The sequence below is a fragment of the Rattus norvegicus genome, chromosome 9, assembly GCF_021556685.1.
Source record: "Rattus norvegicus strain SHRSP/BbbUtx chromosome 9, alternate assembly SHRSP_T2T, whole genome shotgun sequence".
Lineage (NCBI taxonomy): Eukaryota > Metazoa > Chordata > Mammalia > Rodentia > Muridae > Rattus > Rattus norvegicus.
The window spans coordinates 128,430,839-128,447,730 of NC_141542.1; the positions used below are offsets into that span (position 1 = coordinate 128,430,839).

Genomic DNA, 16,892 nt, shown 5'->3' on the forward strand with positions numbered 1-16,892 from the left:
AAAATCTGTAGTTCTAACACTGCTTGTTATCACAGAAGCTTGATCAAAGCAAGTGGGGTGGGAATAGCTAATCTGGTGATGTTTCCTCTCAGGAGAGGGATGTGATACTGGTACTTTTTCCTTTTAAAATATGTGATCAAAAGAGGTTTCAAATTTTCAGTTTGAGCCTCCTCTGGGATTTTTCAAAGTTTAAATGGTGATATATGAGTGTGTGTGTGTGTGTGTGTGTGTGTGTGTGTGTGTGTGTGTGTGTGTGTGTGTGTGAGATTTGATGGTAAATTGTTTAAGGTTTTGAAGAGCATTTATGTCCATTTTAATGTAATGTTTGAATTTTTCTAGAATATCTTTCTATCTCTTACAGGAAGCTTGTTAGATTTCCTTAAAGAAGGAGATGGAAAGTATTTGAAGCTTCCACAGCTGGTTGATATGGCTGCTCAGGTAGTTGGATATATATGTATCAATTTGAATTGAAAGTGTACATTTAAAATGCAGAAGAGTCTTAGCATAATGTTAAATTTTTGTGTAATAAAATACTAGCATTTTAGGCGAGGAAGGAACATTGAAGATAGTTCAGTGTGAGCTCCTTAGTAGCAGAGCCAGTATTTGAATGCACTAGCTCTCCCAGTTAGGTACTGCCCTGTGTCATGTGGCCTTTGACACAGTTCATCCGGAAATACAAAGTGTATTTTCATTTCAACAGATAAATGTAAGAAAATTAAGATGGGCTGGGTGGAAGTGGCAGCACACACTTTTAATCCTAGCACTCAGAAGGTAGAGGCAGGCCAATCTCTGAGTCCAAGGCCAGCATGGTCTGCAGAATGAGTTTTAGGACAGCCAGCGCTACACAGAGAAACCTTGTCTTGAAAAACCAAACAAAAAGAAAAAAGAAGAAAGAGAGAGAAAGACAAGAAAATTAAGAAGGATGAAGGTTATTCAGAAAGAAAAGGAAGGAAGGTAGACTAAGGTGGATGAAGGTTATCCCAAATATTAAAACCTGAAAGTGTGCTGAATTTTTTTATTTATTCTAGTCTAAAACAAGAATTCAGATAATATACAGCTAAGAGTTAGTTTTTTATACTTCTGAATTTTGGTTGCGAAGTTTCTACTAAGATAGATGGCAAGTATTGCAGGGACTATTTATTGGTTACAGTGGATGAGGTTGCTTCTGCAGCTCTTTCCTATCAATAAGAATCCACATATCTATAGCATCTGATAATGTAGAGTAACTTCAGAGGAGACAGGCATATGGTAGGCTCTTCATATTAGGCTATTAGGCACTTTCTCTTGGAAGAATGGCAGACCTTTTCTTCTAATAAAAAAAAAAAAAACAAAACCTTAGGTAAATGACCTGGGCTTTATAAGCCACATACAAACTCTGTTGGGCCTCATTAGTTTTCACAGCCCTTTAAAAAAAATGTTAAAGCCTTTCTTTTTTAACTTTCTCATATGAAATGGGCTGTGGCCATATCTGAGCAACAAGCTATATAATTTGTTGGTACTTCAGCACCTTGGGTTGTATGGGTTTTTGTTTTGTTTTATGATGCACCTTCTTCCAACCATTGACAAAAAAAATAGGACATTGTGCTGGTCATAGTGGCAGGGTATACTCTAGACTTAAAATCTTGCTCTCCAAAATCTGTGTTGATTTTTTTTCTTGCCATCTTGGGGTATAAAGATTAATTTAGCTTTTTAATTTTTTTGTTGTTGTAGTTGCAGGGTTTTTTGATGTTGTTTTTGTTGTTGTGATCTAGACTATGTCTGTTACTGTCGTTGTCTTTGAGCTACCTAGTTTTTCAACAGCCCCTTTTGTTTAACCAGAAGTCTCTTCTTCCCTTTGCATCATATATTTTGCATCTTTTTTTTTCCTCCCTTAAGATTGCTGATGGCATGGCATATATTGAAAGAATGAACTATATTCACCGAGATCTCCGAGCTGCTAATATTCTTGTGGGAGAAAATCTTGTATGCAAAATAGCAGATTTTGGCTTAGCAAGACTAATTGAAGACAATGAATACACAGCAAGACAAGGTAAAGTAACATACATAGATGCTTATGATATAATGCTCTGTGCTTGTCTTAATACTGTTTTGAATATCTAGAGCCTTATGGAATACAAATAGTTCTAGTGGATAGCCAGGTCCCTGCCTGGCTGTCAGCACACTTGTAGTTATGAGGCTGCCAGCACACATGTAGTTATGAGGCTGCCATTTTGCCCACCATGTAACATGCATGTTCATGTGGACCTGACCCAAAATTGTCTGTAGACTAAATGCCTCTGGGTGGGTATTTCCCATGCAGCAAAGCAACTCTATCTATGAGATGTTAGAAGTCAATAGAATTTGGGGGGATGGGGGATAAGGAGAGGGCCCAGTAAAGCACTTTGAATGCAAAGCCTGATGGTCTTTGTTTATCCTAGAAACCCTGTCGTCTGTAACCCCAACATCCCATAGGGAAGATGGAAGGTGAAGGCAAGAGCATCATTGAAAAGCTGGCAGGACAGCTAACCTGCAGTAGGTAGATTAGTATCAGAAATGAGAGACTCTGTCTTGACAAGGTAGAAAAAAGGAAACAACTCCCTCCAATTGTCCTGTCTGCCGTACCATGCTATGGCATGAATAGCCTGCCCTCAAATACATGTACACATGCATACACACAAAAAAATTTTTTGAAGCTTAAAAATAAAAAATTTTTAAAAAGTTAATGAAATAGTTCTAGATTTTTTGCAGAGGACTCAGAAACATTGGTATTATTCAAAAAATTATATCTAATAAACAATACTTCAGCTTTCTAATAGTTAATTCCTGCAAAGAAATACAAGATACTTTTGTATTATAAATATAGAAGATAAAATATCCTTGTTACTTTCTTTAGGATGTTAGCAGTATATTTTATTTATTCTTTGTGTGTGCATGTGTTTGTGTGTATGAGTACAGCTACACACATCATACAGTAAGCATGCAAAGATCAGAAGACAAGTTATAGCTTTACATGGGTTCTAGGAATCCATACTCAAGTCCTCAAGAACAGCAAGCACTCGACCCATTGAGCTCTCTCCTCTGTCTCATATAAATGTTTTGTTACTCTTTTTAAACAAACTTGGCAAGCTGTTATTTAAACTGTTGTCTTAAATTGGAGGTGATTCCCAATCAAGCATTATTTCTTCCTACCCCAAGGAGACCTCAGCAATGTCTAGAAACATTGTCAACATCAGGTAGACAGAGGCTAAACATGCTGTAACATACAGGCCAGTAATCAAACACAGAAAATAATCACCATACCCAGAATAGTCAGCATTGCCAAGGTAGAAAAACCATGATTTAGCTCCAGGCTTTTGTTTTTCTTTTTTAAGACAGGCTTTCTCTCTGTAACGTTGGCTGTCCAGGAACTCACTCTGGACCCAGACAGCTTTCAACTCTGAGCTTGGATTAAAGGTGTCTACCACCATCACCCATTTAACTCCTGTTTTTAAAAAGGATTTATTTTTATTTTATTTGCGTGGGTGTTTCGCTTGCATGTTATGTCTGTGCACTGCATGCATGCAGTACCTGTGGAAGCCAGAAGAGGGAGGGTATCAGGTTCCCTGGAGCTGGAATGACAAATGGAAGTTAGCTGCCAGGTGCTGAGGATCAAACCATGTCCTCTAGAAAAGCAGCCAGTGCTCTTAACTCACTGTCTTCTCTACTCCTTTCTGTCTCTACCCCTATCCTAAGTATACTTACCTCCAACTAATCATAGGTTCCTATAATCTTGACTTAGAAAATCCTAACCATTTGTTTAAGGCTAAGTTTAACTGCCACTCACTAATGAAACCTCTTGTTACTGTGACAAGTGAAAATTGAATGATTTTTTCCTAATATCTAAGAACTCTTATATATATTAATATATGCTATAAATATATATGATCACTTTTAAACATATATATTACCAATACTTTTATTAGCATAAATATACATTTTATGAAAGTTTTGTTGTTTGTGTGCCCATAATAATCATAGTGCTTATATATTAAAATCATACATTAAATATTTGTGTAAATTAACATGGTGTTTTAAAAATGATAACACAAGGACTGGTGAGATGGTTCAGCTGGCAAATGTTCTTGCTTCTCAAGCCTATTGACCTGAGTTTGATCCTTGGAACCCATGTAAAGGTAGAAAGATAGAGCCAACTCCACAAAGTTGTCTTCTGACCTTCATACAAGTTCCATGGCATATGCACACACCCAGACACACAATAAACACTTTTGCAAAGACACCACAAAATACAGAAAAGATTATGAGCAAAAGCCAGTAGCTATTACACAGACTATGCCTTCAGTCATAATTAGGTATAGCCACTGGATGACAAATGACCTTGAAGTTGTTGATTTTTATAATGATATAGTATTTCATGTCTCTAAACCAAGTACTTTTGAGTTATAGACAGAAGTATCGGTAGTCACAGTCATTCGCTAATAGATAGCAAGTTAGAGACCACCTGATCCTTTCTCAAAAAGCACAACAAGGGGAGATACAAGCATGAGGTTTTAATCTCCATTCACCTTGAATTACACACACACACACACACACACACACACATACACACACACACACACATACACACACACAAATACACAAGCAAAAACAGCTACAGATTTAGTTTGATTTAGCAAATGATTGTAATCCCAGCTTTCAGGAAGTTCAGACAGGATTGTGAAAATTTACGGTCAGCCTAAGGGGGGTGTGTGCGTGTGCGTGTGCGTGTGGGTGTGTGTGTGTGTGAGTGTGTATTGCAAGATTACAATACCCTTGTACCCTCAAAAGTTGCAGATTTTATAATCTACATTTTTGTCTTATTAAAACCTCTACTACTTGTGAGCAGTCCTGAGACTGCAGGGCAGGAGAGAATGCCACTTCTGCCCACCTTTGCCCACATCCCTGGCCCAAGAGGAAACTGTTTACAGCCTCTGGGAACAGGAAGATAGGGGCACTGAAGCTGCAGGAACCCTGCGGTCCAGACTGTGCCCAGATCTGAAGGGACCCGGTCAAACAGCTCCCTGCACCCAAATTCCATGGAAGGGAGAACTAGACCTTCACAGGAGCAGACACACCTGGGAAACCAGAGGAGAATTCTCTCTGCCCACATTTCAGATTCTAGAGGAAAACACCTAGTGCCATCAGGGACCCCTGCGCACAGGAACCCAGAAGTCGGGGCAGGCCCTTCTGGTTGCTGCCCTCACAGACAGTTGAAAGCCAGCCCTCAAGAGCGACTTCAGGCCCGAGACCAGAGTTAAGACCAACTTTTCTGCTCCAAGTGACCTGCTTGGTGAATTCAGGACACAAGCCCACAGGAACAGCTGAAAGCCAGTAGACAGGAAAGACTACACGCCCGAAAGCAGAACACTCTCTTCCCATAACTGGCTGAAAAAAAACAGGAAAACAGGTCTACAGCACTCCTGATACACAGACCTATAGGACGGTCAAGCCACTGCCAGAAATAGCAGAACAAGGTAACACCAGAGACAACCTGATGGCAAGAGGCAAGCACAGGAACCCAACCAACAAAAACCAAGACTACATGGCATCATTGGAGCCCAGTTCTCCCACCAAAGCAAACAGGGAATATCCAAACACACCAGAAAAGCAAGATCTAGATTTAAAATCACATTTGATCATGATGATGGAGGACTTTAAGAAAGACATAAAGAACTCCCTTAGAGAAATGCAGGAAAACACAAGTAAACAAGTACAAGCCCTTAGAGAGGAAACACAAAAATCCCTGAAAGAATTGCAGGAAAACACAATCAAACAGGTGAAGGAATTGAAAATGGAAATAGGAACAATGAAGAAAGCACAAAGGGAGACAACCCTGGATATAGAAAACCAAAGGAAGACACAAGGAGCCATAGATACAAGCATCACAAAGTGAATACAAGAGATAGAGAGAGAATCTCATGAGCAGAAGATTCCATAGAAATCATCGACACAAGTGTCAAAGATAATGTAAAACATAAAAAGCTACTGGCCCAAAACATACAGGAAATCTAGGACACAATGAGAAGATCAAACCTAAGGATAATAGGTATAGAAGAGAGTGAAGACTCCCAACTCAAAGGACCAGAAAATATCTTCAACAAAATCATAGAAGAAAACTTTCCCTAACCTAAAAAAAGAGATGCCCATAAATATGCAAGAAGCCTACAGGGGGTTGGGGATTTAGCTCAGTGGTAGAGCGCTTGCCTAGGAAGCGCAAGGCCCTGGGTTCGGTCCCCAGCTCCGAAAAAAAGAACAAAAAAAAAAAAAAAAAAAAAAAAAAAGAAGCCTACAGAACTCCAAATGTATTGAACCAGAAAAGAAACTCCTCCCATCACATAATAGTCAAAATACCAAATGCACAAAACAAAGAAAGAATATTAAAAGCAGTAAGGGAAAAAGGTCAAGTAACATATAAAGGCAGACCTATCTGAATTACACCAGACTTCTCACCAGAGACTATGAAAGCCAGAAGATCCTGGACAGATGACATACAGACCCTAAGAGAACACAAATGCCAGCCCAGGTTGCTGTATCCTGCAAAACTCTCAATTAACATAGATGGAGAAACCAAGGTATTCCATGACAAAACCAAATTTACACGATATCTTTCTACAAATCCAGCCCTACTAAGGATAATAAATGGTAAATCCAATACAAGGAAGCAAGCTACACCCTAGAAAAATCAAGAAACTAATCATTTTGCAACAAAAGAGAAGACAAGCACACAAAATCTCACCTCCAAATACGAACATGACGAGAAGCAACAATCACTATTCCATAATATCTCTCAACATCAGTTGACTCAATTTCCCAATTAAAAAGACACAGATAACAAACTGGACACATAATGAGGACCCAGCATTTCTCTGCCTACAGGAAACACACCTCAGAGACAAAGACAGACACTACCTCAGAGTGAAAGGCTGGAAAACAACTTTCCAAGCAAATGGTCGGAAGAAGCAAGCCAGAGTAGCCATTCTAATATCGAATAAAATCAATTGTCATCCAAAAGTCATCAAAAAAGATAAGGAAGGACACTTCATATTCATCAAAGGAAAAAACCCACCAAGATGAACTCTCAATCCTAACTATCTATGCTCCAAATACAAGGGCACCTACATACATAAAAGAAACCTTACTAAAGCTCAAAGCACACATTGCACCTCACACAATAATAGTAGGAGATTTCGATACCCGACTCTCATCAATGGACAGATCATGGAAACAGAAATTAAGCAGAGACATAGACAGACTAACAGAAGTTATAAACCAAATGGACTTAACAGATATTTATAGAACATTCTATCCTAAAACAAAAGGATATACCTTCTTCTCAGCTCCACACGGTACTTTCTCCAAAATTGACCATATAATTGGTCATAAAACAGGCCTCAACAGGTACAGAAAGATAGACATAATCCCATGCGTCCTATCAGACCACCACGGGCTAAAACTGGTCTTCAATAACAATAAGGGAAGAACACCCACGTATACATGGAAGTTGAACAATGCTCTACTTAACGATAACCCCAATCTAGATAAGATGGATGAAGCAAAGAAGTGCAGGCCGACAGGAACCGGATGTAGATCTCCCCTGAGAGACACAGCCAGAATACAGCAAATACATAGACGAATGCCAGCAGCAAACCACTGAAGTAAGAACGGGACCCCTGTTGAAGGAATCAGAGAAAGAACTGGAAGAGCTTGAAGGGGCTCGAGACCCCATATGAACAACAATGCCAACCAACCAGAGCTTCCAGGGACTAAGCCACTACCTAAAGACTATACATGGACTGACCCTGGGCTCCAACCTCATAGGTAGCAGTGAATATCCCAGTGGAAGGGGAAGCCCTTGGTCCTGCCAAGACTGAACCCCCAGTGAACATGATTGTTGTGGGGGAGGGTGGTTAGGGGGGAGGATGGGGAGGGGAAGCCCGTCTAGAAGGGGAGGGGTGAGGAGTTAAGGGGATGTTTGCCTTGAAACCGGTGAAGGGAATAACAATCGAAATGTAAATAAGAAATACCCAATTTAATAAAGATGGAGAAAAGAAAAATCTCTACTAGTGTTTACTGAATTACATTCTGATTCTACCAGCAATTTTTATATCATTAAATAAAAGAAACAGATTTAATAGAAAAATTGAATTGCTATTTTCCATATTTTCTGTGTTTAAAGATGTAAATGCATACAATAGAGATAGTGACAAAGCTTAGACCTGTGTGCCTTACATTTATACAGTTCTTTAAAAACACTTAAATTGTCAATATTATCTGTAGGTGCAAAATTTCCAATCAAGTGGACAGCTCCTGAGGCTGCGCTTTATGGTCGATTTACGATAAAGTCAGATGTGTGGTCATTTGGAATTCTACAGACAGAGCTGGTAACAAAAGGAAGAGTGCCGTATCCAGGTGAGCTTGCGTTTCTCTAGCTCTTTAGTATCTCAGCATAGATTTTAATCAGGGATACACTCATCAAAAATATGAGGGAGAAAGACTATCTCTTTTTTCCCACCCCCTTTAATTGGGTGTGTAGCAGTTCATGAGAGCTAGAATCCTTGAACACACTCAGGAAGTATGCCCTGTATTCTGTAAGGTGTTTTCAAAAAAGCCTTTCATATGTTGTGTTGTTCAGATCAGAAGCATATCTTAAATATTGAGGTTACTTTTGCTCCCCCTCCCCCAAGTAATTATTCTCTTCTAGAAGTGTGACATTCTATACTCAAAAGTTTGTCTTGAAAAGAAATGTTTCCTCTTTATTAAGAAGGAAAAAACTACTCTAAAAATTTCTTCTTTTTTATGTCTATTTATATAGGTTTGAGAGAGCAAGAAGAAATTTTAGCTTAATTGAAATTCAGCTATAATTGATTATTTCATCAACCTCTTACCTCTCAAACTTTGTCAGTAAAGGTATCCTAGTAGTTGAGTAGTGTGAAAATGTAGAAAATGCAGCTTTCAAGAATTGCTATGCTGATCTGTTTCATGCCATTCCTTAATGCTTGAGCTGTAGTTGTAGTGGGGCTATATTCTGTGGTTCACATCCTTTCATTGTGCGCTGACACATACAACGCTCCTCACTTAATGGTCACTCCTCATCACCCTGTCCCGTAAGATTCTGCTTTTGTCTGAATCCGAGATCAACTTTCTTTTTTTAATTAAATTTGTTTTCATACAATATATTTTTTACATTTTTTTCTTCCCATTATCCTCACCCCTCTACCCACCCATCTTTGGTTTTTTTTTTTCTCCCTCTGTTTCAAAATACAGAAACTCACAAAATAAAAATCAAAACAAATACTTAAAAGACCAATAAGACCAAAGAAATAAAAAAGTGCCACACCAGGCATGGTGCATACCTTTAATCCCAGCACTCAGTAAGCATAGAAGTGGGCGAATCTCTTTTTAAGTTCAAGGCTAGCCCAGTGTACAGAGCTAGTTCCAGGACAGCCAGAGCTGCACAGAGAACCCTGTCTTGAAAAACAACAAGAACAACCATGAAAGTCCACAGAAATATTAAGTTCTTTTTGTGTTGACCAGCTACTCCTAGACATATGGTTATACGCCGTATAGGAATGTGGTTAATATACCAAGTGACACTCCATTAGGGAAACCTAATGTTTCTCTTTGTCAGTAGGTTATACGTTGCAAATACCTCAGTGACTAGGGATAGAGCATTATGCCTAATTTCCCCTTTCAGTGCTAGTTACCCATTGAGCTTGAACCTTTACAGATCTTGTGTATTACCAAAGTCTGTGTGTGTGTATGTGCATCAGTCCTGTTGTATCTAGAAGACAATGTTTCCTTGGAGTCAACTATCACCTCTACCTTTTACAATCTCTTTATGTGTAGACATGGATCCCTTAACCTTGAGGAGGACTTTGATGAAGACATCCTGTCTTTGTTAGGGTTTATATTGCAGCAACGAAATACCATAACCAAAAAGCAAGCTAGGGAGGAGAGGATTTATTCAATTTAACTTCCACATTGCTGTTCATCACTGGAAGTTAGGACAGGAACTCAAACAGGGCAAGGACCTGGAGGCAGAAGCTAATGCAGAGGCCATAGAAGGGTGCTGCTTACTGGCTTGTTTCACATGGCTTGTTCAGTTTGCTTTTTTTATAGATCCCAGGCCTACTAATCCAGGAATGGCGTCACCTACCTTGCCTGGAGTCTCCCCGATTAGTCACTAATTGAGAAAATTCCTTAAAGCTGGGTCTCACAGAGGCATTTCCTCAACTGAGGCTTCTTCCTCTCTGATAACTTCAGCTTGTATCAAATTAACACACAAAACCAGCCAGTACACATCCCATTTAGGACTGAGTTTTTCAGAATCTCTCAGTCTCTTCACGTTTTCTAATTGTGGGACTCTGTGTTAATTCTCATCTTTTACAAGAAGAATTTTCTCTGATGGCCTAAGAGGGTTCTCTACAACAGTGTACTCATATAAATAATAATAATAAAAAACCCACAAAACAAAACAAAGAAAAAAAAAAAGAGGGTTCTCTAATATGACTTAAACACTGATCTATGAGTGTAGCAGTATGTCGTTAAGATTTTTTTACTGTGTTCCTTTAGCCAAATAATAATAGTTTTTCCTGAAAGTCCATTGTTCATCCATTCTTAGTTTCTTGGCTACTTTAGCAGTGTCAGGTATATGTTCCATCTCTTAGAGTATGCCTGAAATCCTTTCAGAACGTGTTTGGTTGTCCTCATAACACTTGTGGCACTATTGCACCAGTCTTTCTTGCTGGCAGATTGCTGTTTAGGTAGCTGGGTGATACTGATGATTTCTCTTCCGGTGCATGCAGCATTCCAGCACCATGAATGCTAATCAGTAGCCATAAAGTTTCGTAACAGGCACAGCTCACCTTCTCCATGATCTATGTCATTAGTAAATGTTGCCTTCAGCAATAGACCCTTACCATCAGGTTGTAGAGAACAACCAATAACCTTGGCAGTAGCCTGTAATGTTTGACAGTGGGGTTTCCATGGGACCCCTTTTGTAAACAACAAGATGTTACCCATTTTTGGCACTGGTAGTTTTATTTGTGTGGTATATCATGTCTAGTTGATGTCTCCCCTAATATTTGGTGACTATTTAAATTCTTATCATATATGAAGACTTCAATTCCACATATGTACAGACACCTGATTTTTTTTTAAAAAAATCCAAAAATATATACTGGACAAAAAAACAGCATCTTCAGGTTAACGGTGTTAGTCATACTGGATGGCTCCATGTAGAAGAATCCAAATAGATCCATATATACCCTGTACAAAATTTCTCATGGGTCAAGGACCTCAACAGAGCAGATATCTGTAGAAGTTATATCTAATTCTTCCTCCCAGCCCCATGCTCCCAGAAGCAAGACTCAAATTCAAAATATATTTACAAAATGCCTTGGCATAAGGCCATTTATTCTAATATACATTCTGCTACATGGCTGTTTACCTGTACCATATATCTGTCTCGTTACATCTTCCCAGGCAAATCTCCCGTGCCTGGCACTGTCCCAGAATCCTTTCTGCCTCTCAGATGTTCTACCACCTGTTTCCTACCTAAGCCATAGGCCATCAGATTCTTATTGACAGGTGCCACATCCATACAAACACAAGGTATTCTCTCTACAGATACCCTGAATCTGGTAGAATAGTAAGTAGGGAAAAGGCTTGAACTCATTGGCACAGGAAAAGACTTTCTGAGCAGGGCACCAATAGCGTAGGCCCTAAGAACAACTATTAATACGTGGGAACTTCTGAATCTGAAAACCTTCTGTACAGTAAGGACACAGTAGTGATTTTAATACATATATCAATGGTTCTTCTGATTGCTCATGGCTTGAGCACTTTGTCTGTGATCCTGTCATTTCTTGTACCTTCAACCTTAACAATACCAATACCTCTCACTAACACAGTTTGATGTGCCCCTTATTCTGACTCCTACCTTGAATCTTTTCAGCCTTCTCTACTCCAGCTTTATCAATTTAGATACTTCTAAGATCTTTAATGCATTGGTATCAACTTTGCCAGACCCTCATCTTCTTCAAAAAACCCCTCTGTTCCTTAAACTGCACAGTCAAGCAGTATGATCACTCCCTTGAGTTTATTTTGTCCTTTTGTCTTTCTTTACTTTATTGCTACTTAACAAAATTATAATGCTGAATAAAATCTAGTTTGCCCTCAGTATATTTTAACGAGTCCTATATTTATATCACATTTCTTCCTAACCTTTTCTCAGTGGACATACTGATGGAAGTCAAAATGAAGACATCAGTTTTTGTTTGTTTGTTTTAACTGAACAAAGGAGAAAGAAGTGTAATGAAGAACCTGTAAGAATGGAGCTGATTAATGAGGTGGACTAAAGTCTCATTAAATAGCCAACTTTATTCAGCACCTCAGACAGTTTGTACTCTGAGGGTTAAGAAACGCCACATGAGTAAATTCTCATGAGTTCAAGCTGTATAAGATTTCTATAGAGGCATAAAGAGGATAGTTTAAACATCTTACTGAATTACAGCAGCAAACTGAAGAACTATCTGAAGTAAACTCAAGTCCTATGCTATACCTAGGAGGAGCGCAAAACCACATTCCAATAATTAGTTCATGTTTTTCAAGAAACTGAGCACACAAGACTTGTTTTCTTGGAATGTTCTCACAAGCACTCAGAATTCTTCTCACATGACACTATTCCTGGACTGTGATTCTGCAACAGTGCTCACGTAGAAAAGGCAAAATTAAAAGCTGAAGTCTGATCTTGCCAAGTAAGAGCCAGGTGATTTGACAGTACATTTACTGTTAAAATCTAATATTTTTGAGAAAAAGAAATCCACCATGTGTAATTCAGAATGTCAACATTGTAAGACATAGTATCTGCCTAGGAACCCCAAGATCAAGTTCTCAGCACAAAGGACATTTATTTGCCTCAGTGGAACAGAGGGCAGGGAATAAGAGACAGGCAAGAGATTGAAGAGAAGGAGAAAGGGGTATTTGTCCTGGAGGACAAAGGACTGCCTCTGAATAGAAAGACAGATGTGGCCCATAGGCAAATGGAGACTTATAAAGGTAAAGGAGGAAACTCCAGGTTAGGATAAGGTGTTTAATTTTAATTGGGTGTGTTCATTAGGTGAGCCAAAGGAGACTTTTGATTGCTAGACTTCAATACTTTGAAAGCTGTACCTTGGAAGTCAGCTTTAGGACAAGGAAGTGGCTAAATAAGGGAATAGACCTTAGTGGCTAGCTTTTGGTATATAATCTAAGGGTTTTTAAGAGAAGGACAAGGCCTGCCAGAGCCATGCCCACCATGCACAAGCTGGCCAGAGTCCCTTCAAACATAAAATAAGTCTATTGGTACAAAATTTTGCATTTTGTGAAAGAAAAATAAAGCCACAGTTACTTATCGCAGTGATTCTCAACTTTCTTTCCTTTTCTTTCCTAATGCTGTGACCCATTAATACAGAATTCTCATGTTGAGGTGACCCTAAACCATAAAATTATTTTTGTTGCTACTTCATAACTCTAATTTTGATGTTGTTATTAAGTGTAATATAAGTATTTGATATCAAGGATCTCTGGTATATGACCCTTGTGAAAGGGTTGTTCAACTTCCAAAGAGGTCGTAGTCCACAGATTAAAAATCCACTGATTTAGTGGGAGGGGGAAAGAGCCAACTCAGTTACTGTGAAATGACAGCGTGACCGAGACCAAGGCAATTCTTACAAAAAAAAAAAAAAAAAAACACTTAATTAGGGACTTGCTTACAGTCTTAGAGGGTTAGTCCACAGTCCTCAGGGCAGGGAGCATACAGACCTAGCCCTGAAGTCATAGCTTAACATCCTGATGAGCAAGCATCAAGCAGAGAAAGAAAGAGGAACATTAGGCCTGGCATTGCCTTTAAAACCTCAAAGCCCATTCCTAGTGACATACCTCCTCCAACAAGGACTAATCCTTTCCAAACAATTCATTTAACTGGTGACTAAGCATAGTTGAGCCTATCTCATTGAGGCCATTCTCATTCAAATGCCCACAAACCAGCTGTAGTTGTGTGTGCTTTAATCTCATTGAAAATCATTGTTGTAAGACAACCAGTATTGTCTTATCACATTTAAAAATAAATTGGGAAGGAAAATCAGATGGATCTTTGTGAGTTCCAGCCAGCAGAGAACAAAGTAAGACCATGTCTCCAAAAGATAGATAGATAGAAAGATGGATGGATAGATGGGTAGGTGGTGGATGACTGATTCAAGAATTGAACATTATTGGACCCTAAAAAGAATACCAATTATAAACTTAGTAAACAACCTCATATTAGTCCATGGGTGTGGTGGTGTGTGTGTGTGTGTGTGTGTGTGTGTGTGTGTGTGTGTGTGTGTGTGTGTGTGTGTGTGGTTTGAGGCAGAGTATTCTTGTATAACCCAGGCTTTCCTTGATCTTGCTATTTAAAATTGTCAGGCTTGCCAGAACTTGAAGTGCTCTTCCTGCTTTGGCCTCCAAAGTTTTAATGTGGTGTTGCACACCTGTAATCCCAGCAATCAGAAGTCAAAAGCAGAAGGATCAGAGGTTCAAGGCCACCTTAGGTTACTCAACAAGACCCTGTCTCTAAAAAATAAATATCATGTAAGAAGTGTAAAACAGTATGTGAAATTAGCACATTATATGGTTGTGGAAAATTAATATATTAATAGGTTCATTCCAAGGCAGTGTGTAGATTAAATACATGGAGAGAAAATGGACTGTGTATGAAATAAGTGGAACACGGTGAGAAGGTCTAATTTCTCTCTACGTAGAGTTCCAGGAGATGGGAAAGTGGAACATTAGCAAGCATTGGTGGAAAAGGAATAGCCAGTTTCCTTAAAACTAGTTTTTGTTAGCTCACTGAACTTGAAACAAGATAAAGAGAATCCAGTGTACTTCAATCAGGTATATCATGACCACATGATAACAATTAAAGCCAAATAGCCATAACAAGGTAGTATATACTTGCCTTTTCCTCAGTGTATATAGAAGCCAGAGACAAGTGACGTATCTTTATTATTTTTAGTTTTTTTTATTTATATGTATGTATGTGGACATACAAGCCACAACACATGTGTGGAAAGATCAGAGGACAACTGCTAGGAGTTAGATCTCTCTACTATGTAGAGTCTGGAGCTCCAACTTAAGTCAGATGTGGTAGCAAGGCATCTTTACCTATTAAGCTACCTTACCCAAAATTATGTCTTCAAAGCAATTGGGAGAAAATCATTGTTGTAAGACAACCAGAATTGTCTTATAACATTTAAAAATAAATTCAATGAGACTGGAGATACGGCTCCATAATTAAGGCACTGGATTCCATTCCCAGCATCTACATGGCAACTCCATGGAACAATTCCAATTTCAGGAGATGCAGTGTCCTATTCTGAGCTCTATGCACATTGTGTGCATGTGATACACAGATATATGCAGGCAAAAATGCCCATTCACATAAAAGTAAATCTTTAAAATATAAAAAGTAAAATAAAATAAATTCCATGGCAGTAACACAAAGGTCACAGAGCATAAAATAATAGTAGGTAGATAGTTCTGAGTTTCTGTTACTATTTAGAGATTATAAAAATACTTGTTTACAGTTAAGCATAAGTCCCAAAGAATTATACTGCAATTCTAGTAGACTATGGCTAAACTGGTAGAAGACTAGGTACAGAGTAGATTACTCACTTGGCATGCAGTAGACCATGGATTTGATCCCTAGCACAAAAACAAAACCCACTAGAATGTAATGATGAACAGGGCCTGCTTAATCAGAATAAAAGGAGAACAAACGAATACAGGGGACAAACATAAATAAGTGGGATGATAACCTGGAGTGGTGCCGAATGCCTTTAACTACTAGCACTCACTCCAGAGGCAGAGGCAGGTGGATCTTTTGAGTTTGAGACCAGCCTGGTCTACAGTGTGAGATATAGAATAGCTGGAGCTACACAGAGAAACTGTCTTTTTTTTTTTTAAGGATGATAATTAAACTGTTAAACCTGTGTCCATAATTACATTGTGTGTAACTATACTAAACATTCCAAATACAATACAACCAGATTTTAAATGTATATATAAATGCTATATTCTTATTATACCCCTGTTATTCCTCTTATTACTTCTGAGGCAGTGCCTCTCCTTGTATCTGGGGCTCATGTTTTGTTGTTATTTCTTGACCAGGCTAGCAAACCCCAGAAATCCTTCTATCTCTGCAACAACCCTCATCCCTGCCCTTGGAGCTGGGATTAGAGGCATGCATTGGTTAGCCAGTTTGTTACAGGATGCTGGAATCCCAACTATGGTCCTCATGACTACGTGGAGATTTAACCATTAAGCTATCTTTCTAGCCTCTATAGTACTATTTTAAGGGATATACTTTAAATATATAAGCTATACAAAACCAAAATGATTAAAATTCAGAAGGTGAAAAGACATACTGTGCAAAATGCTAACAAAGAAAAAAAGGAAAAAAGCCTGCAGCTATGGATGTCACAGCAAGAACTATTACTAGAGACATAAGATCATTAAATAATGATAAAAGGGTCAGATGAACTAGGAAAACAAAACTTCAAACATGAATATGATTAATTGCATATCTGCAAATATAATACATAAATAAATGTTCAAATAAGAAGCAGACTATAAACAATTCATAGATTTTCTTTTTATTTTGGCAGGGAAGTGCTAGGGATTGAATCTAGGGCCATGTGTGTGCTAAGCCAGCAGCATTTTTACCACAGAACTATGATTCCAGTCCCAGTTTCCCAGGCTTCAAAACAGGATTACTGAAGAGGATCCACTTGTAGCACCAACAGTTTCTATTTGCTACTATTATTTTTTACATAACCTCAACAAATTTAAACAATAAT

The 16,892-nt window shown here is 38.6% G+C and overlaps 1 protein-coding gene across 8 annotated transcripts in view; it reads left to right on the forward strand.

The window, feature by feature from the left end:
• Yes1 (YES proto-oncogene 1, Src family tyrosine kinase) overlaps window positions 1-16,892 on the forward strand; it is a 75,915-nt gene that overhangs the window by 52,567 nt on the left and 6,456 nt on the right. For 5 of the 8 annotated variants that reach the window (XM_087564756.1, NM_033298.2, NM_001398585.1 and 2 more), the window contains exons 9-11: window positions 362-438; window positions 1,876-2,029; window positions 8,293-8,424. In XM_087564756.1, coding sequence (XP_087420882.1) covers window positions 362-438; window positions 1,876-2,029; window positions 8,293-8,424 — 363 coding nt within the window. Of the gene's footprint in view, window positions 1-361; window positions 439-1,875; window positions 2,030-8,292; window positions 8,425-12,250; window positions 13,729-16,892 lie in introns of those variants that run through there. The other 3 variants (XM_087564757.1, XM_087564759.1, XM_087564758.1) reach the window with 1 other exon arrangement.